Source organism: Cucumis sativus, chromosome 2 (genome assembly GCF_000004075.3).
Source record: "Cucumis sativus cultivar 9930 chromosome 2, Cucumber_9930_V3, whole genome shotgun sequence".
Lineage (NCBI taxonomy): Eukaryota > Viridiplantae > Streptophyta > Magnoliopsida > Cucurbitales > Cucurbitaceae > Cucumis > Cucumis sativus.
Genome location: NC_026656.2, coordinates 3462075 through 3478447, shown reverse-complemented (window position 1 = coordinate 3478447; position 16373 = coordinate 3462075). Strand labels below are relative to the sequence as shown.

Here is a 16373-nt window from a genome sequence, read left to right as displayed (position 1 = left end):
ATTTCCTTATTTGAAAGGCTTTTCTTTTGATTTAATTACGTGTATATATAAACAACTTGTTTATCTCCTTCTACCTAACTTTTGATCATCTTTTTTTTTTGTCACAAAAACATTACGTAATTATATCCTCAAACTTATATAAATATTAAAATTAGACATTTAAAACTTAAATAGTTCTAAAACTTGTAATAATTATATAAGTTCAAGTTTAAGAACCCAATGTTTATATCAAAAAGTCGATTATAACTAAAACTATCACTATTATTTTTTTTCTGTTTTTTACCCCTTTAAAAATTTACTTTCTAATGATTTTAATTATATTAAACGAAATCGTGGGTTATTTTGATTTCGTTTTTTTATCATGATATCTTAATTTACGAATTAATTTGGAATAATTGCAAATTTAGCAATTAAATTCGAATTAATTAAGTATATAGCACAATTATAAATTTTTTACAAATATAGCAAAATTTGTCAAATTCTATCAATGATAGACAATGTTGCAAATATTGGTCTATCACGTGATATACATATGAAGTCTATCAGCTATACAAGTATATCAGTGATAATTTTGTTATATTTGCAATTTTTTAAAAATATTGTTATATCCTTAATTATTATTGCTAAAATAGTCCTCTATTGCAATTTCCCAATTAATTTTAAATTTACAAGATTTGTCATAAAAAAAATAATTTAATGATTTTACTTTAAAATCTACAACCATATCAACTCAATATTTGTTTAGTCCGTTTCAAATTTTAATTGAATTTGAAAAACAAAATTTTTTTTTTTTAATATATACCTTTCTATTTGAATTGACAGCTAAATTATATCCAAGTTTAGTAGAAGATTTGGAAAGAAAAACTAGCAAGAATGGTTAAAAAAATATGATACAAAAAATTTAAAACATATCAATTAAGATACATTCATTTGTTCTATATATTTCAAGATATTATAACTTTACCATATTTAGAATTTAACTTCGGTTTGATCCCAAGTTTCAAAATGGATATAACCTTACATTTTTTATTTTAGATTTTATTTGATTCCAATTTCATTACTTTTCACTAAATCAATTTGAATTTTTTAGATTATTTTTTATTAATATTTTCTCAAATATTATATATATATATATATATATATATATATATATATATATATATATATATATATATATATTACGATTTGCTAATTTTAAAAAATAATTAGCAAATTTTTTAAAAAAAATCCGTCACTACTTAGGGAATCTATACATTTATGTCTTTCTTAAATTTAATTAAACAACCTTTCTCATACAATAAATTATTCAAATCGGCATTCATTTTGTCTTCCGGATAATTCCATCCAACAAAATTTACAATATTTCAAATGTGGAAAATCCGAGCATAGATCCACTGCAACTCCACTACATATTTCTCTTTTAACTTACCCAATAAAATATCCCCACGTGGCCCTCCCGCATCCCTTTACCAGGTCATATCGATCAGTCCAATAAAATCCATTCCAACTCTACACACGTGTAACTTTCAATAGAAACCCCTCACAATTCGTGTAGTTACCAATAATAAAACGCCACGTATCACAACTGTCTAATTGGTATTTTCCTATTGGCTACTATCTCCACGTCGGCATATATTTTCTTTTTGATTAACTTTCGCGATCCCATCGTGAAATATATGACGTCGTCTCCCTATATAGTCCCCAGTGCTTCTCGTTTCGTTCCCCCAACTTCGCCATTTCGTTTCTTCTTTCCCAACTCTCTCTCTCTAGCTTTGTAAGCTTGAAGCCATGGCGTTTAGGGTTCGAAACCCTAATTTACTTTCCTTGATCCTTCTATCTCTCCTTGCTTTCGCTTCGGCTAAGGTGTTTTTCGAGGAGCGTTTTGATGGTATGATATCGCTCTCTTTTACCGCTTTGTTTTGTGTAATTTTTAGATCCATTGTTTTTTGGTTCTGTAATTTACGTGCATTTTTAGATGTTGATGAATATAGAACGTGTGTTTAGATTGTTGAAGTTGAATTTGTTTGATTTTGGTGGATCGGTTGTTTTGTTCCATCAGTTACTGATCTAAATGTAGACTGTTCAGTGTGTGTGGAAAATTGACATTCACTTCACAATGTAGACTGTTCAGTGTAGATCTGTTTGGCTTATTTGTGTTTTGTCGTTTTAGAATCACGAAATTTCCGTATTGTTATTTTTTCTCTGATGATGTACGTTGAAAAATATTGATGCTCTTTGATTAAAGCTTTCGATATATTGAATTGTATTGCATTGCTATTTCCTTAGGTCGACTAGACGTCAAATTTTTGGTGTGGTATATAGTCGATTTAATTTTTTTTTATCGTTATTCTTTGATACGTTTCCAAAGGTTTTAGAATATGAATCTGGTGTTGAACTTGATATGTCGAACTGTCTTGTGGTATATCCATATCGTTTTATTACCTATTGCTGTTTTGTTTGGTTTGATTTCGAATTCTGACTACGTTTGGTAATACTGAAGATGGATGGGAGAAGAGATGGGTTAAATCCGACTGGAAAAGAGACGAAAGTTTAGCGGGAGAATGGAACTACACCCCTGGAAAATGGCACGGAGATGCTAACGACAAAGGTATAAAGCTCTTGTTAAATTAATTGCTTAACATTATTAGTTTTAATTTTCCGTACTGTTGAAGCTTCCCGTATTTGCTGGCGGGGTGAATACTTATGTTTGAATTGTTTCAAGCAGTATTGAATTATTCTGTTATTTGGGTGTCTTAGGTATCCAAACTAGCGAAGACTATAGATTCTACGCTATTTCAGCCGAGTACCCTGAATTCAGCAACAAAGACAACATTCTTGTTTTCCAATTTTCCGTCAAGAACGAACAGAAGCTTGATTGTGGAGGTGGATACATGAAGTTGCTTAGTGGTGACGTTGATCAGAAGAAATTCGGTGGTGAAACTCCTTACAGGTTAATACTGAACACGAGAAGTGTCAATTTCAATTCATTTATTTTTTTATTATTTATGACTGATAATCTCATGACTTTCTTTATGATTATGTGTTTTTTGTTGCCTGCAGCATCATGTTTGGCCCAGATATCTGTGGCTACAGTACCAAGAAAGTGCATGCTATTCTCACCTATAATAACACTAATCACTTGATCAAGAAGGAAGTTCCCTGTGAAACTGACCAACTCACTCACGTTTACACCTTCATCATTCGTCCTGATGCAACTTACAGCATCCTCATCGACAATGTAGAGAAGCAAACAGGTAGTTTGTACAGTGACTGGAGCCTCCTCCCTCCAAAGAAGATCAAGGATCCTGAAGCCAAGAAGGTTAGAACCCTACAAGCACACTAATGAGGAGCCCATTTTAGAGAATGATGTTTGACGTTGTGGATCTTTATTTATGTCTCTATTTTGATTACTTGCAGCCTGCGGATTGGGATGACAAAGAGTTCATTCCTGATCCAGAAGATAAGAAGCCTGAGGTAAGGATGCCCTAGTTATTCACTTCCTGCGTGGTATACAAATTTGTAGCATATATTATGATTATACGTGTTCTTAAATTCACGTGTTTTGTGTAAACAGGGATATGATGACATGGCTAAAGAGATAACTGATCCAGACGCCACCAAGGTAGCTATTTGAAAATTTCTCTTTTAGCCATCTCTTTTTTATGTAGAAACTATTGCCCGTGGTATCTAATGTCCACACATTCATTTAAATGGTTGGACATTTCGTTTTGAGGGCATAGATTAATTATACACAGGTCTTGCGACACAGTCAGCTTCTTATATTAACGCACAAGCTTTCTGTTACTAAATCCCTGCGTACATATATTAATGATAACTCCTTAAGAAGAAACTCTGTTACTAACGAGCCAAACCTACTTGTTTCAGCCCCAAGACTGGGATGATGAGGAAGATGGTGAATGGGTCGCCCCAACCATTCCCAACCCTGACTACAAAGGCCCATGGGAACCTAAGGTTGGTTTATGTTTTTTCTTTACGCTAGTCCATGACATTAGTATCATCACCTTTCTATTTTCTGTTGGAAGATTTTAAACATTATTTTTGTTCTTTTCAGAAAATTAAGAACCCTAACTACAAGGGAAAATGGAAGGCACCAATGATTGACAACCCAGGTTGTTTTCTATTGATGTTATCAAATCTCAGTCGTGTTTCAACAATCAAATCTCAGTCGTGTTTCAACAATCATTAGTTCTGTTTTATTAACGTTGTTGCTGATTCTCTTCATCTCTTTGCAGACTTTAAGGATGACCCCGAGCTCTATGTTTTCCCCAAATTGAAATACGTTGGTATTGAGTTGTGGCAGGTACAACTACTTCTCTCTCTGTTTCTTTGTGAACCATTTCTGTATGCATCTCTTTCGTTCATTGATGGTCAAAATCATTGGAAATCAGGTGAAATCAGGCACCTTGTTTGACAATGTCTTGATCACCGACGATCCAGAATATGCCAAGCAGGTCGCCGAAGATACATGGGGCAAGAATAAGGAGGTACATATTATAAACTTTTTTCTTGCAGTCGCCTTTCTTTCCCCGTATTTGACCTACATAGTACTAATTGAATTTCATGTATCCTTTAAGGTGGAGAAAGCTGCATTCGAGGAGGCAGAGAAGAAAAGAGAAGAGGAGGTAACAAACTGTTCAACAACTTTAAACATCCTGTCCTAAATTGGCATTTTTTGAATGGCCCATTTAACTCTGTTTTTGTTGTTCATTCATCAGGAAGCCAAGAATGATCCCGTTGACTCAGATGTAAGTAATCATAAAAAGAGAAGCTTTCCTTCCATGTTGAAAACTGCAGCTTTTGAGAATGATGATTTCTTCTCTGTTGTAATATTCTGATGATGCATTCTTTCTTTCTACTAGGTTGAGGACGAAGATGACGACAAATCAGACGACGCAGATGCAGATGACTCCGACGCCGAGGCAGATTTGGACAAAAAGGAAGACGAAGACGACAAACATGATGAACTGTAAGGGAGAAGAGGTGGAGTTTCATTAGAAGAAAATTTTCCCTTTTTTCCACCTTTGGTTTTTTGTTTTGTTTTTTATTATTTTTCTAGGTGTAGTAGTATTATCCGTTGGAGAAACGAAACAGTCTTCTTGATTTGCTTTTTATGCATGAATGAATGACTGAATTTGCTTAAATTTCAGTTTGAGTTTGAGCCATTAGGAAAGAGATTAAGAAAGAATTTAGAAACAATTTGATGAATCAAATGAATGGGGTTCCCCTTCCTATGCTGGATTTTAAATTGACTTCTCTTACATAGAAGAATTCTATCTTTACTCTTATTTGGATCCCAAATATATATGTAGTTTTTATCTCTCAATATTATCATCTTTGAACTGGACTTGCTGAGTTGAGTATTATCTGTGTAGTTCAAACCACTTTTTGGTCTCTTGAGCAATTTATTTTAACAAAACTACTTTTGTACCATGTTCTCTTTTTTTTAAGAGTTTGAAAAAGGCGATGGAAAAATTAAGTAATTAAAATATTTCTCAATCTCTATTCTCTAAGAAGAACATTGTAGAAGTACTTAACCTAATTTAGGAAAGAACAAAGAGGTCATATGCTTGTTTGGGGAATATTCCAATTACCTTTGACATTTTTCTTTAATATTGTTTCAATTAAACTGTTTGTCAGAATGTTTTGCTAACAAAGTAGGTATCAAAACAGCTTGAAAGAGAGAAAAAAAAAAGTTGATTGAAGTCTATCCTATCCTATCCTAAGAGGGAAAGGTATTAGACTTTCTATAATGATGGGGTTGTCATTGTCGCTCTCACTTAATTGGATAATGAAATTTTCTCTTGCAGTTCCTTGTACCAGGTTTAATATAGATATCCGTGAGTTGTCAAAAGTTAGGATTGGGGAGTACCCATAATTAATTTTCCATAAGATTCATCACAAAATTCTTTCCCATCCCCTCTTAAAGCCAGATTGTGATTCTTTTTCGCTTCTGCATGTATATTTTTAAATTAAATATTGAGACATTTGACGTATTAATCGACAAAATAAGTATATTGAATGTTGTTTAAGGCAAAGCCTAATAATGTCCTACTAATGAAGTCTAAGGAATACTAGAAAAGGCACATGGCAGTGTGCCCCCCAAAAGTAAGATGTTGACAAAGATACTAAAGCTCAATTTTCTATTTTCATGACAATTATGGAGATCTCATCTTATCTCAAAGGTGTGAACTAAACTCACTTTGACGGTTGAGGTTGATGATTAATTCTTCAACAAAGTTAGGACTATGTAAAACCATAATATCTATATTTTGCTACTATATATATACGTTTTTAATTAGCTACAACCCCAAACCTTTTTAGAATCATCTCTTGATTAGACAGCAATCAAAATAATTTTCATTGCTCTTCAATCCAAAAAGAAATTGTCAAGTCATATTTGGATAAGTAAAACATTTGCCAATAATAGTTATAATGAGCGAGTTTATAGAGAAATTAATTATATGTTAGAAATAACATTGTCAAATAAAATAAAGATACTTTAAGAATTTGTTCAATCGCAAAAAATTGGATTCTTTTTCACAATAAAGGGTTTAGGAGTTTCAGATCTCGCTTCATTTCAATCAAACTTCTTGAAAAATTCAACTCTCGAAAGGAAGAGTTTATAAAATAAAGATAATTTAATAATTTGTTCGGTTTGAAATGATAACATAAAAATTTGTTCAGTTTGAAATGATAACATAAAGAAAGAACTTTTTGAGCTCCCTCTTTTGTCTCTTCTGTCATTGGAAGTTGAATTGCTTCTCTCTCATTCATCCTGTCTTTTCCCTTTTCACTGTTACATTTCATACTCAAATTCTTAGTTCTTTCATGGAAACATTAACCCTAAAAGCCTTCTTAGAGGATTTTTTTAAAGATTTGTGCATAAAGCCAAAAAAAATTAAAATTAAATGTCTTGTTGTACTAAAAAGATGTAGACAAAGCAAGTCAATGATTTATGCCCACTAATCTTTTTCTTTTCAAAACTTGTTTTTATAGTTACTTTGATTGTTAGATGTCAATAATTGCAATAATCTATCCTTATCTCATTATGAAATTTCAAAGTAGAGTCCAAAAAAGTGGAATGAAAATCAAAGCCACCAAGAATTGAAAAAAAAAAAAAAGTACATTTTTTGTAAAACAGATCCTTGTGTCATACACTTTAAACAAATAACAGAAGTTAATTTTAATTAAAAATGACATTACCTCAATAACTTATAAATAAATCAGAGAAAAACCAAGATATAACAAAACTCAAAATACTAAAATATACGAAAATATGAATTAAAGTATCTAACTTGTTAATAATTGAGAGTTGATAGGAAGTAAAACTTTATTGGTAAGATAATTTATAATTACAGACAGTTTACATATAATATCATAACTTAAAAAGAAAAGAAAAAAAGTAGCTTATACAAAATGATAAGGTGAAAGAAAAATTAAGTAATTAATTTAGTTTGAAGAAGAAGATAATGGTGATGAGTTTTTAGGCTTCTTTACAATCAAAACAGGGCATTTCACACTCTTTGCACAATGGTTGCTCACACTCCCAATAAATGCCCTGCAAAATTTTACAGTTTTAAACATATTATATTAGTGCTAATTAGCTTTAATATACTTCTTTAACTTTGTGTTTTGATTTAGACAAAAGTGAGTATTTAAAAGACAAAAGAAAGGAATTTGATATGTGACCTTTTAATTGGACCATAGCCATGGCTACCCATTACCAAGATGTGAGCACCCAATTTCTCCACCACTTGACATATCACATCCCTTGCATCTCCACTTTCTACTCTTGTCTCCACCTTCACCTGTTCTCAATGACATTCACAACCCCTTGTTAAATAAAACTTCTTAAAACTCCTAGTAAAAAAGAGAAGAGAAGAGAAGAGAAGAGAAGAGACATTGTTTAGATGGTCGCATAGTCTTTTGGCCTTCTCCACCACGGCCTCTGCCACGTCGTAACTATACCTATCCAACGTCGCCATTATATCCGCCGAGAACAAATACCCTACGTCTCAAATCAATACCTCAAATTATCAAAACAACCCTTTAAACCACAAATTTAAACTTAAAATGAAAAAAAAAAAGAACCTGGTAGTTCTTCTGTTGGATGCAAAGTTTGAAATTCGCCATCTAATAATTATTTAAATGGTTAATGATTATCTAATCTCCAATTTATAATAATTCTACTTTAATCTTCATCAAAACTAAGCATGAAGTTACTGTTAAAACTAACCATTTTACTTTAATTTGTCTTTCTGTTTTCTAAAACTAATCCTGTCTTAAAGAAACTTATAACCCACATTTTGAAAACTGAGGAAATTAAAGCAACCTTTCAAAGCTTGCATTTGTTTTTTAAAAATGCATATGCAAATCATTATAGGAAAAGGAAAAGAAATAAGCTTGATTTTTAGAAATAAAAGCAAAAACAAATGATTGATTTTTTTTTAAAAAAAAAAATTAAGTAGACGATAAAATCGACACCCCTAAAGTAAAGAGTAATTAAATAATTCATGAAGTATATATATATAAATTAAAGTAAAATAGAAAAATGAGGAACCTGTGCCATCCATGGCGGTGTAAATGGGACGAGGAGGGCGAGCGTAGAGAAGGATGAGGGTATCTTTGGAATTTTGAAAAACTACATTCTTCAAACACCATGACAGCGCGTACAGGCTCTCCTCCCCTTCATCCACCGCCACAACGATCTTCCTCTCACGTTCCGAGACTTCACCCATCTGACGATATCTCCGATGAAGGCTTCCAAATTCTCAGCGTCGTAGGCTGTTTGTTTGGTAAATACAGAGTTCAAACCACCGGCGATATTTATAGCACAGAAAATCAAATTATAATTTCTTTTAAATTGTTTTTTTAAAACCAAACCAAAAAAGAAAAAAAACCATTGGCGGTTTTGGGTTTTGGGTTTTGGGCTTCCGGTTTTTAGGTGTGAAGACAGATAAGTCTGTGGGCCATTTTTCTTTTTCTGAAAAATAAAATATATTTTTCAGTTTGTTTAGAAAAAATAAGTTTATTTTTAAAAGAAAATTAATATAAAGATATAGTCCAATAAATCTAACAAATAAAATGTTGTATTTTTTAAAGCTGGGGGAACTAAAACAGTAATTTTTCATTTTTCTTTCTTTTGTATTTTAGTATTATTTTGGTTTATTATTTAAAGAAAAAAAGGGTTTAATTAGAGATATTTAGTTATTAATGTATTTAATATAGAAGGGAAGTAGGCTCCACTTTGATGTATTCTTATTGCATCAATTCAAATTTCGAGCTTATCTATCTCTTTATCTCTGAAAGGAAAATTATTTTATTTTTATTTTGCCACGTGTCTACTTAATATCCCTCCCATGATATAGACTATCTTAAATCAGAAAGAAAAAAAAAGTTTCACCAACATTGTCGTTTTCGTTAAAAAAAATATTCATAAACTTTTAAAAGTTTCGAAAATGCTAAAAGAGTTAAAAAAATAGTTATTGATAAAATTGTTAAATTTTTGTTTTAAAAAATTTTCAACTATTGAAATCTTTTTCATAAATACTATTGAACTTATAAAAAGTTCAAAAATATTTTTGGTTCATTCAAATTTTATATCAAGTTTTTCAATAGTAAAAAAAATTGAATTTTAAGTTAAAATTAGAGTCTAAATTTTATTTGACTATTATTACAGTGATAGATCACAAATACAATCAATCTCTTTAATTTTGTGAAATTTTCTTTATTTGATCCCTTATTATTTTGATCGTAAATATATTTTTTTAAATAATAGAAAACAATTTATTTATACTTTACAAAAGAAAAAGAATCATTAGGAGACAAAATTCGAATATACTTGTTCGATGAAGTATAAATATTTTGTTTATTTTTTTTAATTTTCTTTATTTAAACATGTCTATTATTATATTACATTTATATTAGTGTAATTTTGATGTTTATTTTTTTATGATTTGTGGATATTTTAAAGATGTAATGCAAATATCAATATCGAACCCGTGAAAACGTGAGAATATCGATAGAAATCAAGTATTATAATTTTAACTGGAAATTTTGACTCTGTTTTAGGTACTAAGAAATTTGGTATAAAATTAGATTAATGAGAGTTTCTTTTTTATTTCTTTAAATTTAAGAGTATTTATAGTATTTTTCAATATTTAGAAGTATATTTTAACGATTTTTATCCAAAATTAATGGTAAGAATATTTTTTTAAAAATCTCTTATGTTTATGAGGAGTGTTTAAACTTTAAAATTTTAAAGTGTTTTTTTAAGCAAACTATTCATCATTTTTCTAATTTAATCTATATATTATTAAAACAAAAACTAGAGTTAAGACATTGAGTCCAAGAATATACACATATATTTTTATTATTACTATTAAAAATTTATATGATTTAATAAATCTCTAAATTTTAAATTTCCAAAGAACTTAACCATTGTGTATTTACGTGAAGTAGATTTGGATATGTGGCAACACTATATCTCAATTATGTTAATAGACATTTGGATTTTTTTTAGGATCATTTACTACATGATTAATAGCAAAAGTGTAAGACTCTTCGTTTAAAAGAGGATATCAATGAACTGATACCACATTTAGAGAAATCACAAAAAACACAAAAGTAAGGTTAAGAAAATTTTAAAATAATTAAAAATTACTACACATACTAACAAAATGTACTGTTCTTTTTTGTGGCTTAAGACATAAGAACGTCAAAGTTAAGCGTGTTTGACTTTGAAACATTGTATGTTAGGTGATCACCTGAAGATTTTCATAAAATGCATGTAAATGAAAATGAAGCATCTGAAAATACCTACAACTTTCACTTCAATAAACCTTTAAGATAAGTTATCAGGTTATAGGGGAATGTCAGGACCGATGCCGAATTTATTTTAAATAGAAAAACTTCTTAAAATATTTATAAATATAGTAAAACATGATAATATATTTGTGATAGATGCGATGGATCGAGATAGATTATTATTTATGTATATCATGATATAAATAGAGACACAGATAATAGTCTATCGTGATCTATCGTAGTTTACTATATTTTGAAAATAATTTGGTTCGAATATAAAATTCTACCATTAGAAATAAGAAATAGATATGAAAGTTAAAAATAAGATAAAAATTGTAAAGTTGCTAATTGTTTAACACAAATTCAAATAATTTAATGAAATGATACACCTTGAGCAAGTTTCTTTTTAAATCTTCTCTTATTGATTAATTTTATTTAATCATGAAGGTTAGAATTTCTTTAGCATTATTTATTAATTTTCGTTTAGAAAAAGATAGTTTGTGTTTATTTTATATAATAAAGTTTCACAAGAAACCATAAAACTAATGGAGAATAATAAAAGTTAGGATCTCTAACATTTTTGCCATAAATAAATCACTAAGTTAAGAATATGACACTAAACTTATTCTAATTTAATATTGAATATAAAGATTAATTTAAAATTATAAAGTAAGAAGCTTGAATTGTAACTAATTTAAGAATATGCTTTAAATTTTTTAAATCACTTTTGTCCTATACTTAAAATTTTGTTGAAACAATATGTTTTTAATCCAAATCAATTTTAATTTAATAAAAATTTAGGTCTAAAAGTGTGACTTCCTATATTAGTTGATTTTGAAAGGATTAAATGTTTAGGAAATTATAGTTTAAACTGTTGCAATTACAACAATCAAATTCAAAATTGTAGCGTATATGACAACATTTTAAAAATAATAAATATATCAAAATCTATCAACAGTAAGCTTCTGTCATTGATAAACTAACATGTCTATCAGTAATATACTAAATCGTTGATGGTTTATAATCGATAGACCAAAAGAGTTATATTGTTATATATTCCGTCGTTATCTTTAACATTACAACTCATAACATTTGTCGTGCCTTTGACTTATATAGATTGTTTTTTGTGATCAAAAGAAATTATTACTTTTTGCTAAGATTTGAATAAGGGGTTTTTTCTTAAGAATAATAAAAAAGAATACAAACTATTTACACTTTATAACAAAAAAAATCACTAAAAACAAAAACTCATTACACTTGGTTGTCATATTAAAAGCGTAAATAGTTTGTCGGTTTTGACAACCCCTTCTAAAACAATTGATATTTGAAGAGACACACATACATGGTATATATACACACACATACACGTACGTATACATATGTTATAACCCTAAATTTTAACTTCATTATCTTGAATTATAATTACTTTAAAGTATAAGTTGGTTTATATAAGATTAAATTGGGATGAATGTTAATTAATTTGAAAATTTGAAGTTTAGAGGATAAAGGAGATTTGGGTGATTTTTTTCAAGTAATTAGATATATATATGTTTGAAGTGTAGAGGATAAACAACTTTGTAGAAAAAGGTGGGTCAGTTTATGAGGGAAGATGTAGGCCCATTAAACTTCAATGTGGGCCTCTCATTAATTGGCCCATTAAATCTCCATATGGGCCTGTCTAGGGCTTCATTTCCCTATGCTTCCAACTGTAATGGCGGCCACACTTCTCCTCTCCTCCATCTCCTCTCTTCTTACCTACTTATTATGTTAATATCTACGTTTTCCAGATTCATATTCTTTTTATTTGTATTATTCTAAATCTCTAGAGCTGCTTAGCTGCTCTGGTTTTTGGGGATTTTAGGGGCTCGATCTGGTGGGTTCACGGTTAAATTTTGCAGCTTTTCGAGGTCTTTTTTGGCTTCCATTTTGTCGGAAGTTACAATATGTTTTTGGTCGATTGGTTCTATGGAGTTCTTGCATCTCTTGGGTTGTGGCAAAAGGAGGCCAAGATCCTTTTCTTAGGGCTTGACAATGCTGGCAAAACCACCTTGCTTCATATGTTGAAAGACGAGGTGCATTTCTTTATGATTCTTTTAGTTTAATTTCTTAATTCGTTTTGTTCAATCTGTGTACATGATTGAAAATCGATGCAACGCATTCCATGGCGAGATAGCAATATAACAAACCGTAAATCTTGATTTTTTTTTTTTTTTTTTGCTGTTTTTGGATCATGTTTTAGTTCCGAATCATTACCCAAATGGATGGAATGTATGGAAATGCTTTCCAAGAGGGAAATAGATGTTTGGATTTAGAAATCAGAAAGCGTAAATGATTGCTTTTCGTTAATTTCTCGTTGTTTTTTAATCTGATTTGTTGCTTAGATTTAGTAGATGGCTTATTAAAGAGTTCTTTTGGTTAACTTGTTATCATATTGCAGAGATTAGTTCAACATCAGCCGACCCAGCATCCAACTTCAGAAGAGTTGAGTATTGGTAAGATCAAGTTCAAGGCCTTTGACCTAGGAGGGCATCAGATTGCTCGACGAGTTTGGAAAGATTACTATGCCAAGGTATATTTTGTCCACCTCTTTATTTGATATTCCTAATTCTGGATGTGTTACATCCAAAGGCTTTCAAGGAAAGGTCACATCTTTGCTTCCAAAGGCTAACTATGATTTCAACACATTGAGCTCCTCTAAATGTACTTTCTTCCATTTTCAAAATTATTTTCTTGCCTTCATAATCCCAGACGAACTTTTTGTATTTTTCTGATTCATGGGACGCAGAAATTACATGGTTATTCGCTGATAGCATATCTTCTCCTTGAAAAGGTCTGCTTATAGTTCATAACCGTACATTGTTTCATCATCCAATCCATAAATTGCAAGTCATATTGTCTGAATGTGATGTATACCTCATTTACCAGATTTGAAATCTCATGTACTTCGTTGCTATTTTGCCTCCTTGAAAATGTCTGATTATAGTTCATAACCATACAATGTTTCATCATTCAAACCAATAAATTGGAAGTCATATTGCCTGAATATGATGTACCTCATTTTCCAGTTTTGAAATCGAATGTACTTGCATCTTTTGTCATGGAGTGATTGAAACGTTTGTTTCCAAATTCTAACTACGATGTCAATGTACATTGATTTCACCTATCATCATTGTGGTTATTTGAACTCTAAGTCATCTCCCATGTTCAAAATGTTTCCCTGCCTTCATAATCCCGGACTAACCTTCTTTTGTTCTTCTGATTCATGGAAGGCATAAACTAAATGGCTGTTCGCTGATAGCATATCTTCTAATTGAAAGGGTCTGCTTTTAGTATACAACCATACATTTTTTGCTTAGTTATTGGACTCACCATTTTGTCTTTCAACTTTCAACCATCTAGCATTCTTCAAATTGTTCTCCTGCCTTCATAATCCCAGTAAAACCTCTTTGTGTTTTTCTGATTCATGGGAGGCAGAAATTACATGGTTATTCGCTGATAGCATATCTTCTCCTTGAAAAGGGTCTGCTTTTAGTAAATAGCCGTACATTTCTCTTGTCATTGAAACTATTCTTGAACTATAAATTGTACCCACTGATATTTTTCCATTTTCCATCTTCCATCGTTGAGGTGCAATGTACTGAATTACAGCATTGCCTTTTCTGTGGAATGGCCTGAATTTTACTTGCATTTATCATACACTGTTTTCTCTACCTTTGCAGTTTTGTGAGCCTTGAACCATCTTAGTGCTTTCATAACATTATCCTGCCTTCATAATCCCAGGCAAACTATTTTTTGTGTTTTTCTGATTCATGGGAGGCAGAGATCACATGGTTATTCGCTGATAGTACATCTTCTACTTGAAAGGGTTTGCTTTTAGTACATAACCATACATTTTATTCATCAACAGAACCGCTCTTGGAAAGAATTACTGTAAATTATGTGCTGATATTTTGCTTGACATTTTCCATATCTAAGATCCCAAGTTCTGAGATTTTGAGAGGTTGAGGGTTTTATTTTAATTCTTGAACATACTCTTGCTTTTAAATAATGTTTTCCCTGCCTTCATAATCCCAGCCAAACCTTTTTTGTGTTTTTCTGATTCATGGGAGGCAGAAATTACATGGTTATTCGCTGATAGCATATCTTCTCACTGAAAGGGTCTGCTTTTAGTATGTAACCGCAGATTTTTCTTGTCACCAAAAACATTCTTTAACTATAAACTATACCTTCTGATATCTTATATTTTATTTAACTTATTTGAGATCCCAAATTACTTGATTGTTGTAATGGCTTACAATGGTTTTAACATATATATTAGATTCATCTACCTTTTTGAAAATGTGGCTATAAGATGTGGTCTACAACAAGTTTCAAATTCATCTGTTTTCAGCTGTTTATTTTCTATCATGTATGATTTTTATATGCCATTAGTGGTCTCGTATAGCCTCATGCTGCTCCGATTGTTTCTTGTTTCATCTTAGCCTCATGCTTTATCGTGTCCTAGTCTTTTACTAATAATGTTCGCATTGTTGTATGAAGGTGGATGCAGTAGTTTATTTGGTCGACGCATATGACAAGGAAAGATTTACAGAGTCAAAAAAAGAGTTGGACGCTCTCCTCTCCGATGAATCATTAGCCGACGTTCCATTTCTGATTCTGGGCAATAAGATTGATATTCCATATGCTGCATCTGAAGATGAGTTACGTTACAACTTAGGCCTAACAAACTTCACCACTGGTAAAGGCAAGGTAAACTTGGGCGACTCAAACGTTCGTCCTCTGGAGGTTTTCATGTGTAGCATTGTGAGGAAAATGGGTTATGGGGATGGTTTCAAATGGCTTTCTCAGTATATTAAATAGATTTTATTTTCTTTATGCTGAGAAACAAATTATTTGTTCAACCTTTTACTTGTCATTCTGTTGGTATGAATCTATGAGGGTAAGATCTGTTTTTTTACCTTTTTCATTTCCAATTGAAACTCCCACACCAAAATTTGATTATAAATGCTGTAGTGAACTGACTACTCTATTCTTCATTACTTCTCTCCATACACTTGTGATCAGTGGACAATTCTCTCTCTCTATCATTTGTGCAATTTTTCTTTTCTTTTGATTTAAAAACTTGCTAGTTGAGAAATTGATCCATCCTTTTAGAGAGTAATTGATACTTCATTCAATATATATTATGTTCAGGATGATATTCTTAAAAAACTTGTATGAATTAATTTGAGCGAGATCTATTTTAATTGATTATTTGTCTCATACAAATTAAGAAGATATATGAGTTGTGTGCCCTATACAACACAATTTATCTCATACCAGACATAAAGTTGTATTCTGGGAGGTTTTTGTTTCTATGTATATTTTTTAAGCACTAAAGGTCGAATAGTTCATCAAAAATGGATGGTTATCCTTGCACATTTACAAAGCACTTTAAAAGTTGACGGTTGTCATTCCATTCACAGAGGCAGTAATCTATAATTCTCAAATACTAATTGAGGTTTCGTTGAATTTGTTAATTATTTTTCAATGTGAGGAATTTATGA

The 16373-nt window shown here is 30.8% G+C and overlaps 3 protein-coding genes and 5 non-coding genes across 9 annotated transcripts; 7 read left to right on the top strand and 1 right to left on the bottom strand.

Moving 5' to 3' along the window:
* Positions 1 to 1685: 1685 nt before the first annotated feature.
* Positions 1686 to 5274, top strand: LOC101205515 (calreticulin). The gene is made up of 13 exons (XM_004144709.3): positions 1686 to 1888; positions 2501 to 2608; positions 2758 to 2950; positions 3061 to 3319; positions 3418 to 3474; positions 3575 to 3622; positions 3886 to 3972; positions 4073 to 4130; positions 4254 to 4321; positions 4410 to 4505; positions 4596 to 4643; positions 4737 to 4766; positions 4881 to 5274. Exons 1-13 carry the CDS (start codon positions 1789 to 1791, stop codon positions 4989 to 4991), a joined length of 1263 nt encoding a protein of 420 aa, XP_004144757.1. The 5' UTR covers positions 1686 to 1788; the 3' UTR covers positions 4992 to 5274.
* A 2038-nt stretch (positions 5275 to 7312) lies between these two features.
* Positions 7313 to 8834, bottom strand: LOC101205748 (universal stress protein A-like protein). 2 transcript variants are annotated; one of them, XM_004144710.3, is made up of 5 exons: positions 8582 to 8834; positions 8113 to 8154; positions 7923 to 8029; positions 7711 to 7829; positions 7313 to 7579 (listed from the first exon to the last, which is right to left on the bottom strand). In XM_004144710.3, exons 1-5 carry the CDS (start codon positions 8757 to 8759, stop codon positions 7471 to 7473), a joined length of 555 nt encoding a protein of 184 aa, XP_004144758.1. In that variant the 5' UTR covers positions 8760 to 8834; the 3' UTR covers positions 7313 to 7470. The 2 variants fall into 2 exon arrangements, with proteins under 2 accessions (XP_004144758.1, XP_004144759.1); XM_004144711.3 differs by lacking the exon at positions 8113 to 8154.
* Positions 8835 to 12507: 3673 nt separating this feature from the next.
* Positions 12508 to 15909, top strand: LOC101206151 (GTP-binding protein SAR1A). Its single transcript, XM_004144712.3, has 3 exons — positions 12508 to 12899; positions 13265 to 13396; positions 15367 to 15909. The coding sequence occupies exons 1-3, from the start codon at positions 12771 to 12773 to the stop codon at positions 15685 to 15687; spliced, it is 582 nt and encodes a 193-aa protein (XP_004144760.1). The 5' UTR covers positions 12508 to 12770; the 3' UTR covers positions 15688 to 15909.
* LOC116402267 lies at positions 13569 to 13686 on the top strand. The gene has a single exon (XR_004214781.1). It is a non-coding gene; the product is annotated as a small nucleolar RNA snoR83 (small nucleolar RNA).
* On the top strand, positions 14056 to 14174 carry LOC116402266. The gene has a single exon (XR_004214780.1). It is a non-coding gene; the product is annotated as a small nucleolar RNA snoR83 (small nucleolar RNA).
* Positions 14257 to 14376, top strand: LOC116402264. Its single transcript, XR_004214778.1, has one exon. It is a non-coding gene; the product is annotated as a small nucleolar RNA snoR83 (small nucleolar RNA).
* LOC116402263 lies at positions 14601 to 14721 on the top strand. Its single transcript, XR_004214777.1, has one exon. It is a non-coding gene; the product is annotated as a small nucleolar RNA snoR83 (small nucleolar RNA).
* LOC116402265 lies at positions 14895 to 15014 on the top strand. The gene has a single exon (XR_004214779.1). It is a non-coding gene; the product is annotated as a small nucleolar RNA snoR83 (small nucleolar RNA).
* Positions 15910 to 16373: the final 464 nt, after the last annotated feature.